This window comes from Drosophila nasuta, chromosome 2R, assembly GCF_023558535.2.
Source record: "Drosophila nasuta strain 15112-1781.00 chromosome 2R, ASM2355853v1, whole genome shotgun sequence".
Classification (NCBI taxonomy): domain Eukaryota; kingdom Metazoa; phylum Arthropoda; class Insecta; order Diptera; family Drosophilidae; genus Drosophila; species Drosophila nasuta.
Window position 1 is genome coordinate 17,387,366 of NC_083456.1, and position 15,151 is coordinate 17,402,516.

At 37.1% G+C, this 15,151-nt stretch overlaps 2 protein-coding genes and 1 long non-coding RNA gene across 12 annotated transcripts in view; 1 reads left to right on the forward strand and 2 right to left on the reverse strand.

The window, feature by feature from the left end:
* Window positions 1–280: 280 nt before the first annotated feature.
* On the reverse strand, window positions 281–10,806 carry LOC132787571 (torso-like protein). 2 transcript variants are annotated; one of them, XM_060794708.1, is made up of 3 exons: window positions 10,721–10,806; window positions 1,790–2,094; window positions 281–1,423 (listed from the first exon to the last, which is right to left on the reverse strand). In XM_060794708.1, the coding sequence occupies exons 2-3, from the start codon at window positions 2,033–2,035 to the stop codon at window positions 572–574; spliced, it is 1,098 nt and encodes a 365-aa protein (XP_060650691.1). In that variant the 5' UTR covers window positions 2,036–2,094; window positions 10,721–10,806; the 3' UTR covers window positions 281–571. The 2 variants fall into 2 exon arrangements, with proteins under 2 accessions (XP_060650691.1, XP_060650690.1); XM_060794707.1 differs by lacking the exon at window positions 10,721–10,806 and adding an exon at window positions 4,990–5,168.
* Window positions 2,454–2,756, forward strand: LOC132787572 (uncharacterized). Its single transcript, XR_009632557.1, has 2 exons — window positions 2,454–2,517; window positions 2,651–2,756. It is a non-coding gene; the product is annotated as an uncharacterized LOC132787572 (long non-coding RNA).
* Window positions 9,264–15,151, reverse strand: part of LOC132787569 (peripheral plasma membrane protein CASK) — a 36,546-nt gene continuing 30,658 nt past the window's right edge. For 4 of the 9 annotated variants that reach the window (XM_060794699.1, XM_060794698.1, XM_060794705.1 and 1 more), the window contains 9 exons: window positions 14,430–14,459; window positions 13,883–13,981; window positions 13,636–13,774; window positions 12,897–12,950; window positions 11,917–12,036; window positions 11,731–11,853; window positions 11,564–11,671; window positions 11,320–11,495; window positions 9,264–11,243 (listed from right to left, as the gene is read on the reverse strand). In XM_060794699.1, coding sequence (XP_060650682.1) covers window positions 11,064–11,243; window positions 11,320–11,495; window positions 11,564–11,671; window positions 11,731–11,853; window positions 11,917–12,036; window positions 12,897–12,950; window positions 13,636–13,774; window positions 13,883–13,981; window positions 14,430–14,459 — 1,029 coding nt within the window. In that variant the 3' untranslated portion in view covers window positions 9,264–11,063. The remainder of the gene's footprint in view (window positions 11,244–11,319; window positions 11,496–11,563; window positions 11,672–11,730; window positions 11,854–11,916; window positions 12,037–12,896; window positions 12,951–13,635; window positions 13,775–13,882; window positions 13,982–14,429; window positions 14,460–15,151) is intronic. The other 5 variants (XM_060794701.1, XM_060794704.1, XM_060794702.1 and 2 more) reach the window with 3 other exon arrangements.

Below are 15,151 nucleotides of genomic sequence, written 5' to 3' on the forward strand. Positions count from 1 at the left end.
GCAATAATACTGTTTTTGATGATACAAAAAATTGTACTGGGCGAAGCATCTATGTATTGTATGGTTAGTGATAGAACGAAACAGTATACCCTAAACTGGGAGGTTCATATTCACAATACACATCAAACTGTGTGGTGCAATTCTTCACTAATCTCCAAACGGTTTCTTTACAACTCTCCACACAACAATTGTTGATAGCTTCGCTAAGACAGTTTGAGAGCAGGTGAATGACGAAACTGATTTTCAAAAAGGTCAAACAGAGAATAAAAACAAGTGCGCATCAGTTAAAAAAATGTTTAATGCATGAATGCGAGTCGGTAAGAATTACAAATATTCACACTACATTAATATTCAAAGTACGTTCATTCGTTTAATTAAACTATCTAAAAACTATCACAGGCAGAACAGTAATTACGCGCTACAGACTTAAGCTACAAGTACATATGCTACATATGGTTACATGATATGGTAGCAGCTCCATCCACCAAGACGGTGGCGCCTTCTTGCATAACTTGCATTTAGGAACTATATGGTACCCTCCTATGTATGTGTTATATTCCACCAGCGTTGCCTATCGACTCGGATGATTGAGTGGCATGTTGAGCTCCCACAGTTTCATATTGTTGTCAAGCACTTCGTGGAACCAGCTCTCCTTCTGTGGATCTTCCCTGAAGACAACATTAAGTGCCTTCAAGTCCAGCTGCAGGATGGCATCGTTGTCCAGCAGGCTGTCCAAAGATCTCAGCAGCGTGCTGTTACCATGCAGCTTGAGAAGGGTCACATACTTGACCACAAAGTACTCAAATTGCAGTTTGCGACGTGCCCAGCGTTCCACTGTTGCATTAGCACTCGCCGACCGTATTTGGCCCAGATGTTCGGCAAACCACGGCGCAAAATAGTTGTACAGATCGATTTTGGATAGAGCATTCAAGCCTTTGCTCTTCACGCGATCCTTCAGCATTTTGTAGTTCTTGCGACTGTACACAAATACCTGATACAGCGAGTTTCCCGTCGTATACGAGTTCACATAGTGTGTGCCAATGGATTCCATGAATCGCACAGCCGACGTTAGATTGCCAACCTGAAACTGTTGGAAGCGCGCTCGAACATCCGGCTCCAATGGCTGATTGATCGGGATCTCGGAATTCAATTTTCCAGTCTCCCTAAAGCGGACAACTCGCACCAACACATAGGAGTAATCGCCCTCGATGAAGGAGGTGTTGATGCCCAGCTTCTTGGCCGCATTGTGAGGAAACCAGCCACCCGTGAATGCTTCCCATGGCTTGTCCAGATGCTCAATGGTAAAGTCACGGAAATATGCCTGGAACAGTTGGCGACGATTCTCACAGAATTCCATGTGAAAGTCGCCATGGAAAATGCCTGGCGTATCATCTTCATGGCTCTGCGCCAATGCACTCATGTTCTGCAAAAGAACAAAAAAAAAGAGAAAAAACTCTTTAAACAAAAATAAATCAAGCTTATGCGGAAAAGTCAAAAGATGCGGCGATTAGATGTGGCATTCATTTGAGAGTCGAATTATGACAAATCTCTTTGACTTCACATTTAAATCCAAGATTCACATTATTTTATTGATGAAGCCTTGAACAGAGCTTTATGAGCAAACTAGTTTAAATTCTATGAACCACGTGATGAGCTAACGGTCAACAGAAATTCGTTGAATTTATAATTATACAATATATTTAACGGTTCAACGAAATCTACAAAATGATTGTGATTTTGATTTCAAATACATTTTTGGGGCATTAAATGGCAATGTTATAGAACTTACCTTGTAGATGTTTCTCGTTGGCTCCTTGAATATCCATCGCTCGCTTTCGGCACTATCGTTGTAGGGTATCACACGCATCGAGATGCCCAGATAGCCGTAACGCAAAAATATATTGATCGCCTTGCCAATACGCAGCTGAGACTCGCGACTGCCACTGACCGCTAACACAATCGTTGCCAGTGTCAACAGCCACAGCCAGAGCCAGAAGAGGCGCGGTCGCGGGCACGGGCAGGGGCTGGGGCTCATCGCTCAGCTGTTGTTTGGTCGTCACATGCAACGTGCAGAGTACCGGGGGAGAAGGGGGGCTGTAATGGCAGAGAGAGGAGGGAGCGGGTATTGTAGACAAATGTCTTTAGCAACCTTACAACGAGCAAAAAAGCCATCAGCAACAACAACGACAACAACGAGAAGAACGGCAACTGCGACTACTTAGTATATAATACTAACTATACTTGTTTTATTATTTATTATTCGTTTTTTGCGAGCAGTGTTCATATAACATACACACATACACATACACACATGCATACATGAGCTAGCGATAATTTATGCGCTGTGACTGGTGATCTGCAATCTACGGGTAGAGACGAGGTTTCAGCTCTAATTGACCGTGAACCAGCAGCGGCGTTGAACTTGAACCGAGGCAAGGTGATGCTTACAACGAGATGAGCTAAATGGCTGGCTGTATCACCGACTTTTGTCTGCAATTAGCCATGAAATATATATAGGTAAATACGTTTCAATTAGATCAGCGACAAAACGTCGTCTTTGGATCATCCGACATGCAAATTATTTCCTTAAGATATATTTTTAATTTTTCTTTTCTTTTTTTTTTGTATGCCTCGCAAAATTTTATAACAGTTTGTGCGCGCCACTTAAAACCAGTTTGCTGTTTGCCGATCTCTTGACTGGGACGAGGAAGCCACAGCAGCAAACAGCAAAGTAGCAAACAACAAAGCAGCAACAACGACAGCAGCCACAGCAGCAACAAACTGGCACAACAAAGGCAAAACGACAACTGCTAACCACATTGCAACTTGTTGCGCAAAACTCAGTAAAAGAGTGCTTAGAATTAACCGTCGTTATCAACGACAGCAGCAACAGCAGCAGCAACAACAACAACAGCGGCAGACGTGTTGAACCGGTCAAAACATAAAGGTTAGCCGAAAAAACACTCACTGTTGGGTGTTAGCCATGTTCATGAGTCACACCTGTCGCTGTAGCTGTCGCTGCCTCTGCACCTGTCTCTACCATCGCAATGTGGTTTGTTGGACACTGAAGCGTAACATTTGCCAAACAATAAATATGATGACGGTCAAAATGTGAGCATCTCAAGCGAACCATAAAATGTAGGTGACAACAAAAGTCACTGACGCTGGTCGTGTTGTGCCGTGCAGCATGATAATGCCCTAACTCAAAGAAAAACATAACAGAATGAGCATGCAGATTGTGAAAGAAGCTGAGAGACGACGAAGGCGCGCTTTGAATGACTGACTGAATACTTGAATCAATCGTTTTAAACTCAAACTGAAATAATTCGCAATAAAAACTAAAGATGAATTTGTTAACATAATTTTTGCAGCTTTTTATATTTTTGGGTTTCCCTTATGCAAGATCCGTTTTATTTCTGACACGTTGCGAACGCAGTGAAAAATTCAAAATACCCTCGGAAATACGTGCAGAGCACTATCGAGTTTAATCAGATTTAATCACCTTGTAATGCTTGTCATTAAGTGCGATACAATTGGAGTTTAGAACGTCAGCATGATTTGTTTATAATTTGAAATGAACAGATTTTATATTCTATTTCGATCTAACGAGCAGTGACTACCCCTAATGCCAAAGCTCTTTTGTTTCCGCTGCTCCATTGATTTCTGCTGACAGTCTTTGGCAATTGTCAACTTAAGAGCTTAAGACAACTTAAGATACCACAATGTGAACTCAGGCGTACATTTGTATACATACTAATGTATTTATGATATAATGATATAGTGTGTGGGTATCGGTTATAGGCATTTACAATGGCAGCATACGCATAACCTTGTGCGAAAAAGACCAAAAACCCGAAGCCGAAACCGAAACCGAAACGGAGACCGACACCGACACCGTCACCGATACAGAAACCCAAACCAAGACCCAAATTGAAAGCCAAAATGATGAACGGACAACACAGCCAGCGAGTTGTTGATGCCGTGCAAATGAATCAAAAATTCAATGCGCGCGCTATGTTGACGATTGCGTCCGAGACTACTTTGTCAGTCAGCCAAGCAGATCGACAACGATTCGACGACGCTGGCGGAGATGAGGCGACGAAGAGGCGATCGGCGATGACGATGGAGACTACTACGACGGAGTCATCAGCTCAATTGGAGATTCTTTATGCGCTCTTTTGTGGCCGACCTGGGGTCTGGGGACGACGCGATCGCACGAAGGGCACGCATAAGGTCTGCAGTTTATATTTTTATGACCATATGTGTTGATGTCGTTTTTCGTTTTCTGTGCTTTGCTGCCAGTTGTTTCCTTGAACGGTGTTAAATACAACTTGAGCTTAAAACACTGTTGTTGTTGTTGATGTTGTTAGACTGCACACTAGAATTCACAAAACAGCAGAGGCAACATCGAGATAAGCTTTGACACGCACTAAGAGAGCGAGTGAGAGAGATACACTCTAACTTGGAGTCAGACTTAGATTTAGATTTAAAGTTAGTTTTAATTATAGCACAACGAGGCAATCGTCGACGATTGGTCGGCCAGACGACGACTCGTTTGCCACTGGTTTGCCTTATCGCACAGCTAACTGACACCAGGGGCCAATGCACAAAGCGCGTTTAGCATCATTAAATACACACACACACACACACAATTCTGTATTGCCCGATGATGGACAATGTTAAAGGTCAGTCAAGACTGCGAACATTATTCTGAAGGCGATACGGAACAGCAGCATAATCTATGCGCGGCCTGAAGGCGCCTCCCAATTGTCTTATTGATAAGCGATTTCTTCAGAATTTTGTAACTTTGAATTGTATTTTTGTTGTTTTAGTGATAGTTGTTGGTGCCGTTGACGTTGAAATTGCGCGCACTGTTTACAAGTTTTAAGTTTTAGCAACAACACTCAGAAATTCCGGCTGCCCAACCACACACACAGAAGCGCTTCAGGTAAACGTTGTATATATATTTACACCAATACACACACTTACACATACACACACACGCACACACACACGTGCCTTCCAATTGCAATTAAAAAAGCCGGAATCTGACGTCGTCGACTTCTCTAAGCACTTATAATAGCACGAGCACACTCCAAAATCGAACTGTGCAAGTACACGGCGCACAACTTCCACCGCGCAGACTCGAAACAAAACTGAAACTGGCAGCCGGTGTGTGTATTGAGACAGCTAGCAGCCAGCAGCTAGCAGCTACCCGCTACCAGCTACCAGCTACCAAAACTCGATCGCTTGAGAGAATAAGCCGAGCAGCGGCGCAACAGCGCACAGTGGTCTAGAATTGCATTTAAATTCAAAGTGAATATTCTTTCGAAATGTAAATCAACATTTTGAAGATTATTTTGAGTGTTTCAAATAATAATATACATTTTAAAATTTATTGATGCTAAATATAAACTTATAAAATTAAATTGCTAAAAGAATCTTTGCTTTATAAAAGTGCATAAACAATATAAATATAAAAATATTCTAAAGCTTATACAGGAATTAAAATTTATAAATATAAATAAAAAGTTTTAAAGTTTCGTAGCTGCATAAAAGTGCATAAACAAAAAAAATACCATCTCACATATAATATAAAAATATTCTGAATCTTACACAGGAATTAAAATTTATAAATATAATAAAGTACAATAAAGTTCTAAAGTTTCGTAGCTTTATAAAAGGTGTATAACCAAAAAAATATCTTCACACATATAATATATGTATACGAGTATATCTATAAAAAATATTCTGGAGCTTATACAAGAATTAAAGTTTAGGAATATAATAAACTACAATAAAGTTTCAGTACAACAGAAATAAACAATTATTGTTAACTTGGGTAATATAAAATATGCTAATTTTAAAGCTCATATTTTCATTGTGCACTCATATTATGAAATTCACACATTTTTCAATACCATCATCAGATTTATTTAAAAGTATTTTTAGCCAAATTGAATAATATTAGCAATGATAGCATTAATAAAAATAAATAACTTCCCTAATAAAGACACAGCAAACCCGATTTTTTCAAGCCTATTCATGTCTGCGGAAAGCTTCATGGATTAAAATGATAGCGTATCGAATACAACACGGAAAATAATTTGTCAACTTGCTGCGCTGTGTTTTGTATCGGGTTCGCTTTTAATGCTGTCCATCAAATGTTATTAGTGGGCTATGACCGCAAATTGCAATTAAAATATATAAATCAAGTTTTGGCGGCTGAAATCGATTTCAGTGACATAATTGCTCGGTTGCCCACTGTGCTGCAGCTGCAGTTCAATGACTGGCTGACTGGCAGGCAGGCAGATGTTCTGGTCGTCTGCCCCTGTCATGCCCACCACACACACAGTGGGGCGCAACAACGGTAATAGCACATGACACAAATGTCTAAATGTCTCCGCTGTCTATGAGGTGTGCGTGTGCTACTCTTCAGCGAGCGATGTGTGTTTATGATGAATGTATTTATGTATATGTATGCATGGAGTGTTTATATATGTGCTTAGCTCCCCCACAGCTTTTCCGCTTATTAATATTTCCCGGCACGTCTGCCGCTTCCACATTGGCATACTAAAATGCATGGGACCCGGGAACGTTCTGGGATTTGGTCTTTGGGTTGTGGTCGAAGCGACGTGGGACCAACAACTAATAACATAACAAATTGAAATGATTGCAGTTCAACAGAAAATCTTTTTTGCGAAATACTTAAATAGAATAATGAAGCAACTGCTGAAACTTCAGTCCCAACTGCCGGTCAACACACTCCAACCCAAGTAACAACAAAAAAAAAAAAAAACTACAAAAAGAAAAATGATAAAAGCGAAAGTATCAAATTTGCATTACCTTGAAAAATATTCAAAACAAATTTAGGTCAAACTTTAAGCTGCTATGACGACGCCGACACTCTTTGAAAACTTGTATAATTTTTCAATTAGAAACACTAAAGATGTATGTACATACATATGTACAACACGATATGTAGTATGTATGAACATATATACATGTGTGATGTGTCTTTACGAATAGTTTCACATTGTCACGACCATCCGCTCATTTTGCTGAGTTCCATTGGAGAGTTTCTAAGAACGGCGGTTCTTTTCTGAAAATCAGTGTAAAAGTGCTTGAAATTTCGCCTTTTTGGCAACACTGCAATTCTGATTATACTTACATTATACACACACATACACATACATGTGTATTTTATTTTAATCTTTTTGCTGTTCGTGATTGTTGTTGGAAGTTATAAAGAAACGGCGAGGGTTAAGTGTTTATTTCCTTTTTGTTTTATTAATTTTTAATTCGCATTCCCTTTCGTTTCAATCATTATTTATTATTAATCCCATGTTTAAACTATGTATATATAATGTCATCATTTTCATCATTTATTTCAAATGATATTTACTAACGTCTCAACTATTTGCACATTATCGATCTTATTCCATTTATATTTTAATAACAATTCACTCAAATAGCTCGAATAGTGCCAATCTAATTACTTATATTGACATTTTGACAGTTTTTTGGGGATCATAAGTATCAGTATCATCATTTTGAATACATGCACATCTTTATCCTCTCACTTGCCATTCATTATCATTAATGTATCATTACCATTATCATTATCAACTCTTGAAATTAGAGAAAAATTCTAATTCACTCGGGTTGCATTTGTTTCTGTTTTCATTCTATTCTTTTATGTTTTGGTTTCGTTTACCATTTCATCATCATCGTCATCATCATCATCATTTATGTAATATCAACAATAAATTTTACTTAATATTAATGTGAAATTATTTTTAATATACAGCTACAATTTGCTCGCATTCGCTATGAAAAAATGAAATGATAAGAAACCCAAAAAAAAAGAACAAAACAAAATTCGCATAACAAAAAAAAAAAAGAAAACAATAGTATCATTTCTAGCCGGAAGGGGCCCCGTTTTAACATCATCATCATACATACACAATAAAGTACATAAGTATTACCCAATTATCATGGTAAAATATAAGATTTTGATTTGAGCATTGGTGTTGTGGCACACCCAGCCATCTGGGGGCTGCAAAATATACATACAAGTACAAGTACAATACACAGTACACTTTTTCATTCTAGGTATTTAAGGTATAAGTAAGTACTACTTAGTTAATTTGGCCACTCGGCTGCGTTTGTCGTGGGTATTAGGTAGTTTAGTTCTTGTTTGTTTGGGTTAGGTTCTCTCTCTCTCTTTCTCGACTCTTCTTTCATTTTGGGAATACATCTATGATTTGCTTGCACTCGAATGCTGCCTGCTTGTCATCGTATCAGCTGTAACGCTAACGCTCAGAACGGAGTAAAATATTGATAGACCAGCTCACAAATATTGCATACATAAACATACATATAATCGCGTACTCGTCGTATATGTTCTCAACCATCTTGAAACCATAGAATTTATCATGTAGTTTTTCTTTTTTCTTCATATTGTGGGTAAAACTCCATAATTTTTTTTGTAACTATTGTGTGGAGAATGGATGGATGCTTGTGTTTGCATCTGATTTAAATAAGCTCCGGCTCAAATGGAATTAAATGGGGGGATTAAAGTGGGTTAATCGCTGTCTGCCACCAAATGTGCTGCATGATTACAAATTTAAATGTTTCGTTTTTAGTTTTTTGTTATTTTGTTTTCATTTTTTCGCGTCTCATTTATTATACTCCCGTTTTTCTCTTTTTTTTTTGTAAATTCTAATTATAAGAATTTAATGTGCTTCCATTCGCATTTGCCCAATATGTTGTTCGGTTTTGTGTTGGCGCTATTATGTTGGCCTAAAGTAAGAGTGTTCCACGTAGCATTAGGAGTCCAACTGCAGGTTGCCCCAAGACGTCTTGGCACTAACTTTACGTTGATCCATTTAAGTTTGATAAACTTACAAAATAGATCGAGATACGCGAGTAGCAGATGAAGTTCAGATCTAGCTGCCTATTTACGACCTCGTCTGTTTTTTGTTTTGTTTTGTTTTTCTCGATTTAAAATATAAACAAATTGAATAATCATTCATATATTCGAATAAAATTTCTTGTGGGGAGGGGAAAAACGAGCGCATTTTCCACTCTGTAAAAGCAGGTGCCATTAGCAAACCTGTAAAAACTGATGAGCTGCTGCCATATGCCAGACATATGGTATAGGGTATTCTCGTATGGTATTCATAGTTTCATCTACATGATTCCGTTTTTGTCATTTCTCATAATTTCATTTGTTGTATACGTAATACATAGCATTAAAAACTTAAAGCTGCGACGCTATTTGGGTGGTTCTTTTTGCTCATTTTTTTGTTAAGGTTTTTTTAAGGTTGTTGTTTTTTTTTGTTTTAAGTTTTTCGTTCTTTTACTTTTTGGATTGTGGGTTCATTGATTTGGTTCACTAAAATTAGCTGTCTGTTGTTTGCTTATTGGCTGTGGGTTAAAAGGAAGCGCTCGCTATATTAATCTTATATAACTTGTCTGATTTTCAATGTATCCAACCTGAGTTTGAGTTGTTCAAAAATATATGTGTATATTTCATATATATACGTTTGTGTGTGTGTGAGTATGTTTGTGTGTGAATGTGTGCTGCGCTGTTCTGCTCACACTTGTGTGATTTTATTTATTTTTTCGATTATTAAATAGTGGTTCGTCATAAGGTATTTCATTAACCGTTTACCGCTCGTGTTTAATTTATTTCAATACTTTTATTTTTTATTCATCATTTATTGTTTGTCAGTTGTTGTTGCATGTGTGTGATGTGTGTGTGATTGGGTGTTAGTATGCGTGTGTTTGTGTGTGTTTTGTGCTCACTCTATGTTCTTTTAATTTGCCATTGTTTAATTAAGTGTTCGTTTATTATGATAACGCTGTGGCAAATAAATTACGCTTATATTGTTTGATTGCATTTTTCCTTTTAAATTCTTAATTAAATTAATTCAACTTCAACAATTTTATTCGCTTTTGGTTTTGTTTTAGCTTTTGCATTTGCTTTGTGTATGTAAGTGTATTCTTTCCTTATTTTGCTTTTTATTTTTTTTTATATATTTATTATGTATTTTCTTTATTGCATTTAAAACCGTGCACATTTTTGAGTTATATTCATTAAATCTTCATTTTCGTTTTTATTCATCTCTTTCCTTTATTATATTTTTTCTTTTTTTTTGTTTTGTTTTGTTTTTTGTTTTACTTTTAATGTGTATTTAATTGTTTTAATTTGTTTGAAACACTTGAAATTGCTCACATCATACTTTGTTTTACTCATCTTCCCCATGCTTTTGTTGCTGTTGTTACTTTGTTTGTGACTTGCTTTAATTTTGTTTTTTTTGTTTTTATCATGTTCTATGTTAGTTAAATTTAATTACGTAGTTTCCTATAATTTACTAACTCGTTTGACGCTCGCTTTTCAAAAGACTTTCATGTTGCAACTAAACTTTCGTAAACATTTTACATTTTGAATTTATTTGCTGGAGTGCTTTGTTGTTGCTGCTGCTGCTGTTCATTTTCCATTTAACTTAATCACTAACAAGTGTAGGATTTACATAAGCGTTTAATGCTGTCTGGCAAAAGAATACTAAATAAATGTCTAGATCAAACAATAAACATAAACAATAAAACAAACTGCTTGCGGCAGCTTACTGGAATGGCAAATACAAATACAATAATAATAGTAATAATAATAATAATAGTTAACGTATACTAAAACAAAAAACAATATTACCTTGAAATTCAATATTGAAAATTAACATTTTTGTCTTTGCGTTGCGACTGCAGTTCCCATAATACCCATTTCTATATATGTAGACGTGTGTGTGTGTTATTGTTGTGTGTGTGTGTTTTTTTGAGGATGGCGCCAGGCGCCTACCAACTTCACTGTAGTAGTTGTATGTGTTGTATTTGTGCCTTGTTAATACTTTAATGGTGTGTGTTTGAGAGTGTGAGTGTGAGTGTGTGTGTGAGAGTGTGAGTACTCAGTAGAGCGCCACATTGGACGCCTGTGTGTATGCATCCCACTCGCAATCGCAGCCATCGAGACAGTCGGGGCATTCCAGCTCACTGTCTTGTCAGTAGAGCCAGGACACCGGCACCCATTGTGGTGTGGTGTGTACACGCTCAATGGCCGTCTCCAGCGTGGCAATCGTCTCGCTAATATCGTTGTTCACAATGGTCAGGTCAAAGAAATGGCCATACAGTTGACGCAGCATATCCGATTCCTTGGCCAATCGCTCCAGGCTGCCATCGTACTGCAAATGAAAAACGAACGAAACAAAAATGAAAATTCCTATTGAAAAAGAGTAAAGAGAATTTCATCGCCCTTACGTCTGCAATGTTCTGGAGCGAGGGCGCCGCTATAAACACCACATAGGGCGTGAATTCAGCTGTGCGCAGTATTTTAAGTGCCTGCGGCTCCACATCTAGTATGGCCATTTTGCCCTCAGTGTGTATGCGTCGTATGGTGTCCAGCTTGGTGCCATACATGGCATCCTCGTGGGTACCTAAACAATGGTTAAAGCATGGTTAATAAGTGCGTTCTTTGAATGGATTTTGAATGTCGTCTACTTACCGTATTCCAAATACTCATTGGCACCAATGTCGGCCATCATTTCGTCGTGTGAGACAAAGTAATAACTGCGTCCGTTCTCCTCCTCGGGCTTAGCAGGTCTCGTTGTATCTAAACATTTGATATTTTACTCTTAAACAATATACAACTCAAGCTTGCAGTTAACTTACGTGGTATGGGATAGGCATATTTATCGGGATACTTTGATATTAAAGTATTCTTTATATGCCGCCGACCAACGCCATGTGCACCAAGTAGCACCAAAGTCTTGCGCTGAAAATTCGGATCACCAACTAATAGAACGAGCATATTATTATTAATGCATCATATTTAAATGTCGTATAAAAAATATATACCTGGCACTTTGACAACCTCTTCGTATGTGACCACATCGAGCGTATCAAATATGGCATTATGTTTGGCCAAATATTTGTCCCGACACTGCTTCTTCTTTCGCCCGAATATGGAACAGTTCACTGTGGGTTATAGATCATACAATATTTTAAATCTATGTTGAATGAACTTTACAATTTCGAGAAAAAAGTAGAAATACTTTAAAGCAGGCATAGCATGCTCTCAATTCAAATGCAAAGATTTCACATAGCGAGTTGATTATCCATTGTTGTTTCTTTTTTGTATTTGTATCTTTTGTAGCAAATGTATTTGTCAATTGTTTCGATTTCATTGTGGTGATATAGTTCGACATGCACTGCGATAGGGTGATCTTGTTATAACTGATTATGATGGATCTGATGTATGATTTGTTAATAGCAGAATTTCGATAAGATGCCACTTGAAGCAATGCTTAAGAAATAAAAGCTTTTTCTACATGTCAAATGAAATTCTAGATAATACTGCATCTTGTAAGACTAAGTTTATACTAATAGCATTTAAGGGGAGGGTTAGTAAATCATTTGTGCGCTGGATGATTCGTTGCTTATCTACAGTAGATACGCTGGCAGAGTTCTATTTATGTTTTAAGTAAAAGAAATCATAATAAATAAATATTTAAATAATTTGATTAGCATCGTTATTTTATGAATGAAACTCTGCAAGCGCATTTTTAATCCCGGTAAACCGAGCATTAAATGTTAGCTCTTATTCTTAATGGACTGACTTGTGATATATATATCATAGGGGTTTGTTTTTTAGGGGAAGTGGAAGTGCCTTTTAAATGAGCGTTTGCTACGTTTGGTGATGATAGAAATTGAAGTAAACACAGAACTCAAGAAGAAACGTTTAAAAGTTCACTTGCTGTCAAGTTTTTTTTTTTTGGTTTTGATTTATTCTTTTTTGTTTATTTATTGTTATTGTGGGTCTTAGGAGTATTAGCTACCTGCGGATCCATCACACCCATCTGCGTGAGCGGAACATCCAGCACCCGGTTCTCCTGCATTACATTGTTTGTACATACATACATTTACATATAGTAATATATGTGTGATTGGCGAATTCACGATATTGATTTAAATATATTTATTTTTATTTTCATTTTCCAAGTGTATATACGTGTTTGTGTTGATGTGTTTTTCTATGTGTGTGTGTGTAACACAGTTTTCTAAGTATTTTGACGAAATTTTGGGGAAATTTTGTAACTACTTTTTTGTTGGCATGCGTTTTTCTGAGTGTACTATATGTCAATGTATGTATGCATGTGTGAATGTGTGAATGTGTGAATTTGTGGGTGTGAAATGTAAACGTGAGTGTGGAAACATGTTTAGCTAGTCTTGCTCTGGGCCTTTGCCAACGGGCAGACAAAGTGAAAGTTACAAGAAGGAGCTGCTCGCTCATGACGTATGTAGATTAGTGTTGTGTGTTGTGTATGTGTGTGTGTGTGTGTGTGTGTGTGTGTGTGAGTGTTCTTGTTTTAACTACGAATTCATCACACACTTTCCAATATAATAGAATTATATAAAGCATACGATTATAGTTTTTGCATCCAATTACACATATAAATAGCACACATAAGTAGTAGTTTAGTTGTTTACATGTTCATCATTTCTTTTTCTTTTTTTATGTATTTTAGTATGTGGAGAATTTACCAAGTGATCAAGTTCAGTTCGCAATCAACTTACCTTGCTCCTGCTTGGTCTTGTCAACAGTCTGACAGGCAATGCGCCACTCCTGCAGTTCCGGTGATGGTATCAGACCCGCCGAACCGCCCACCGTATCAATTCTCGCCTGCCACCAGTGATGATCGTCCTTGCTAATGATCTAATGACCCAAGTGAGCAGGAAGACACAGACCGCAGTCATTAGTTGACATTGTTGTTGTTGTTGTTGTCGAAGGGAGAGAGTTTTAGTTCGCTAATGTTCTTCCTACCTGCAGAATGTCGCCGACTTGGAATGCAATGCCTGCCTGGGCGCAGGGTATAAGCTCATCATCCAGTGGATTATAATCGAATTGTGCACGAACAAAAATCTGAACAACAGAAACCAAAAAATAGAAGACGCAAAGAAGCAAAACGTTATCGAAAAAACCTTTTAGTTGCTGACATTGCATTTGCGCAGCGCGCCTAATGCGATTGCTGCCTTTGCTTCATTTCAATGGCCACGCCCACTTTGTAGCAGCAACAGTAGCAGCATTTTTTTTTTGTTCAAATACATTTTCATTTGCCTGGCTGGAACAACCAAAACCCATTTTGATTACTCGCTCTCGCATTGTTGGCCAGCCAGGCGCATATATTAATTAAACAAATTCTTGGCAATTTAATGAATTCTAATGAGCGAAGCCGAAATGAAAATGGATATGCAGACACGTATGTGTGTGTGAGTCTGTATACCATTATATAATGGCTGCAACTGAGTGTGTGTTATGTCAAATTATGATACATGTGAGTGTGTGGTTTAGTTGAGAATGTGATACTTACAAGCACTGGAGCGGGTCTTATCCTGAAAAGCTGCATGTGGCATGTATGCATTTTTGGAAAGGAGGAAAGGAGGATTGAGGTGAGTTTGAAGACATGTTAATGTTAATGAGCAACAACATAATTACATAATAATGCATTTTGAGCTACAGTCGGTTAAACAATGAACCAACCATTCACTCGCATGGTTAGTGTGCTTTATGAATACATCTTTTATTTACTCAAGTTACAACCTGATTACCAATTACGAATTCTCTCAGAAGTATTTCAAATTTCATTGTTCGCTTGAATAAGTAAATACATTTCGTAGGAGTGAACACAATTGGCTATCAATTTATTGGAATGAACTCAATTAGTTGCTTATCAATTTATGCTTTATTGAAGTGCCTAACTAATAAAAAAACAGAAACTATTTTTTACATATTTTTAAATATTGTTTTCTCTCTTTCTTTCAATTGCATATTTAATGATATAAAATGATACAAAATGAAAACAATATTTTTATATATATTTTTTTAAAAGTTAGTTTTCTCTCTTCTTTTTTTAATTGTATATTTAATAAAAAAAAATAAGTTGCCCATTTAACATAGCTCAATTTATGCTGCATTGAAGTATTTCATTAAAGTATTTTTCTAGATGAATACAAAATAATAACTATTTAACATATTTTTTGAGTTTTGTTTTCTTTCTTCTTTTTCATTGAATAATTGAATAGAAAATAAGTT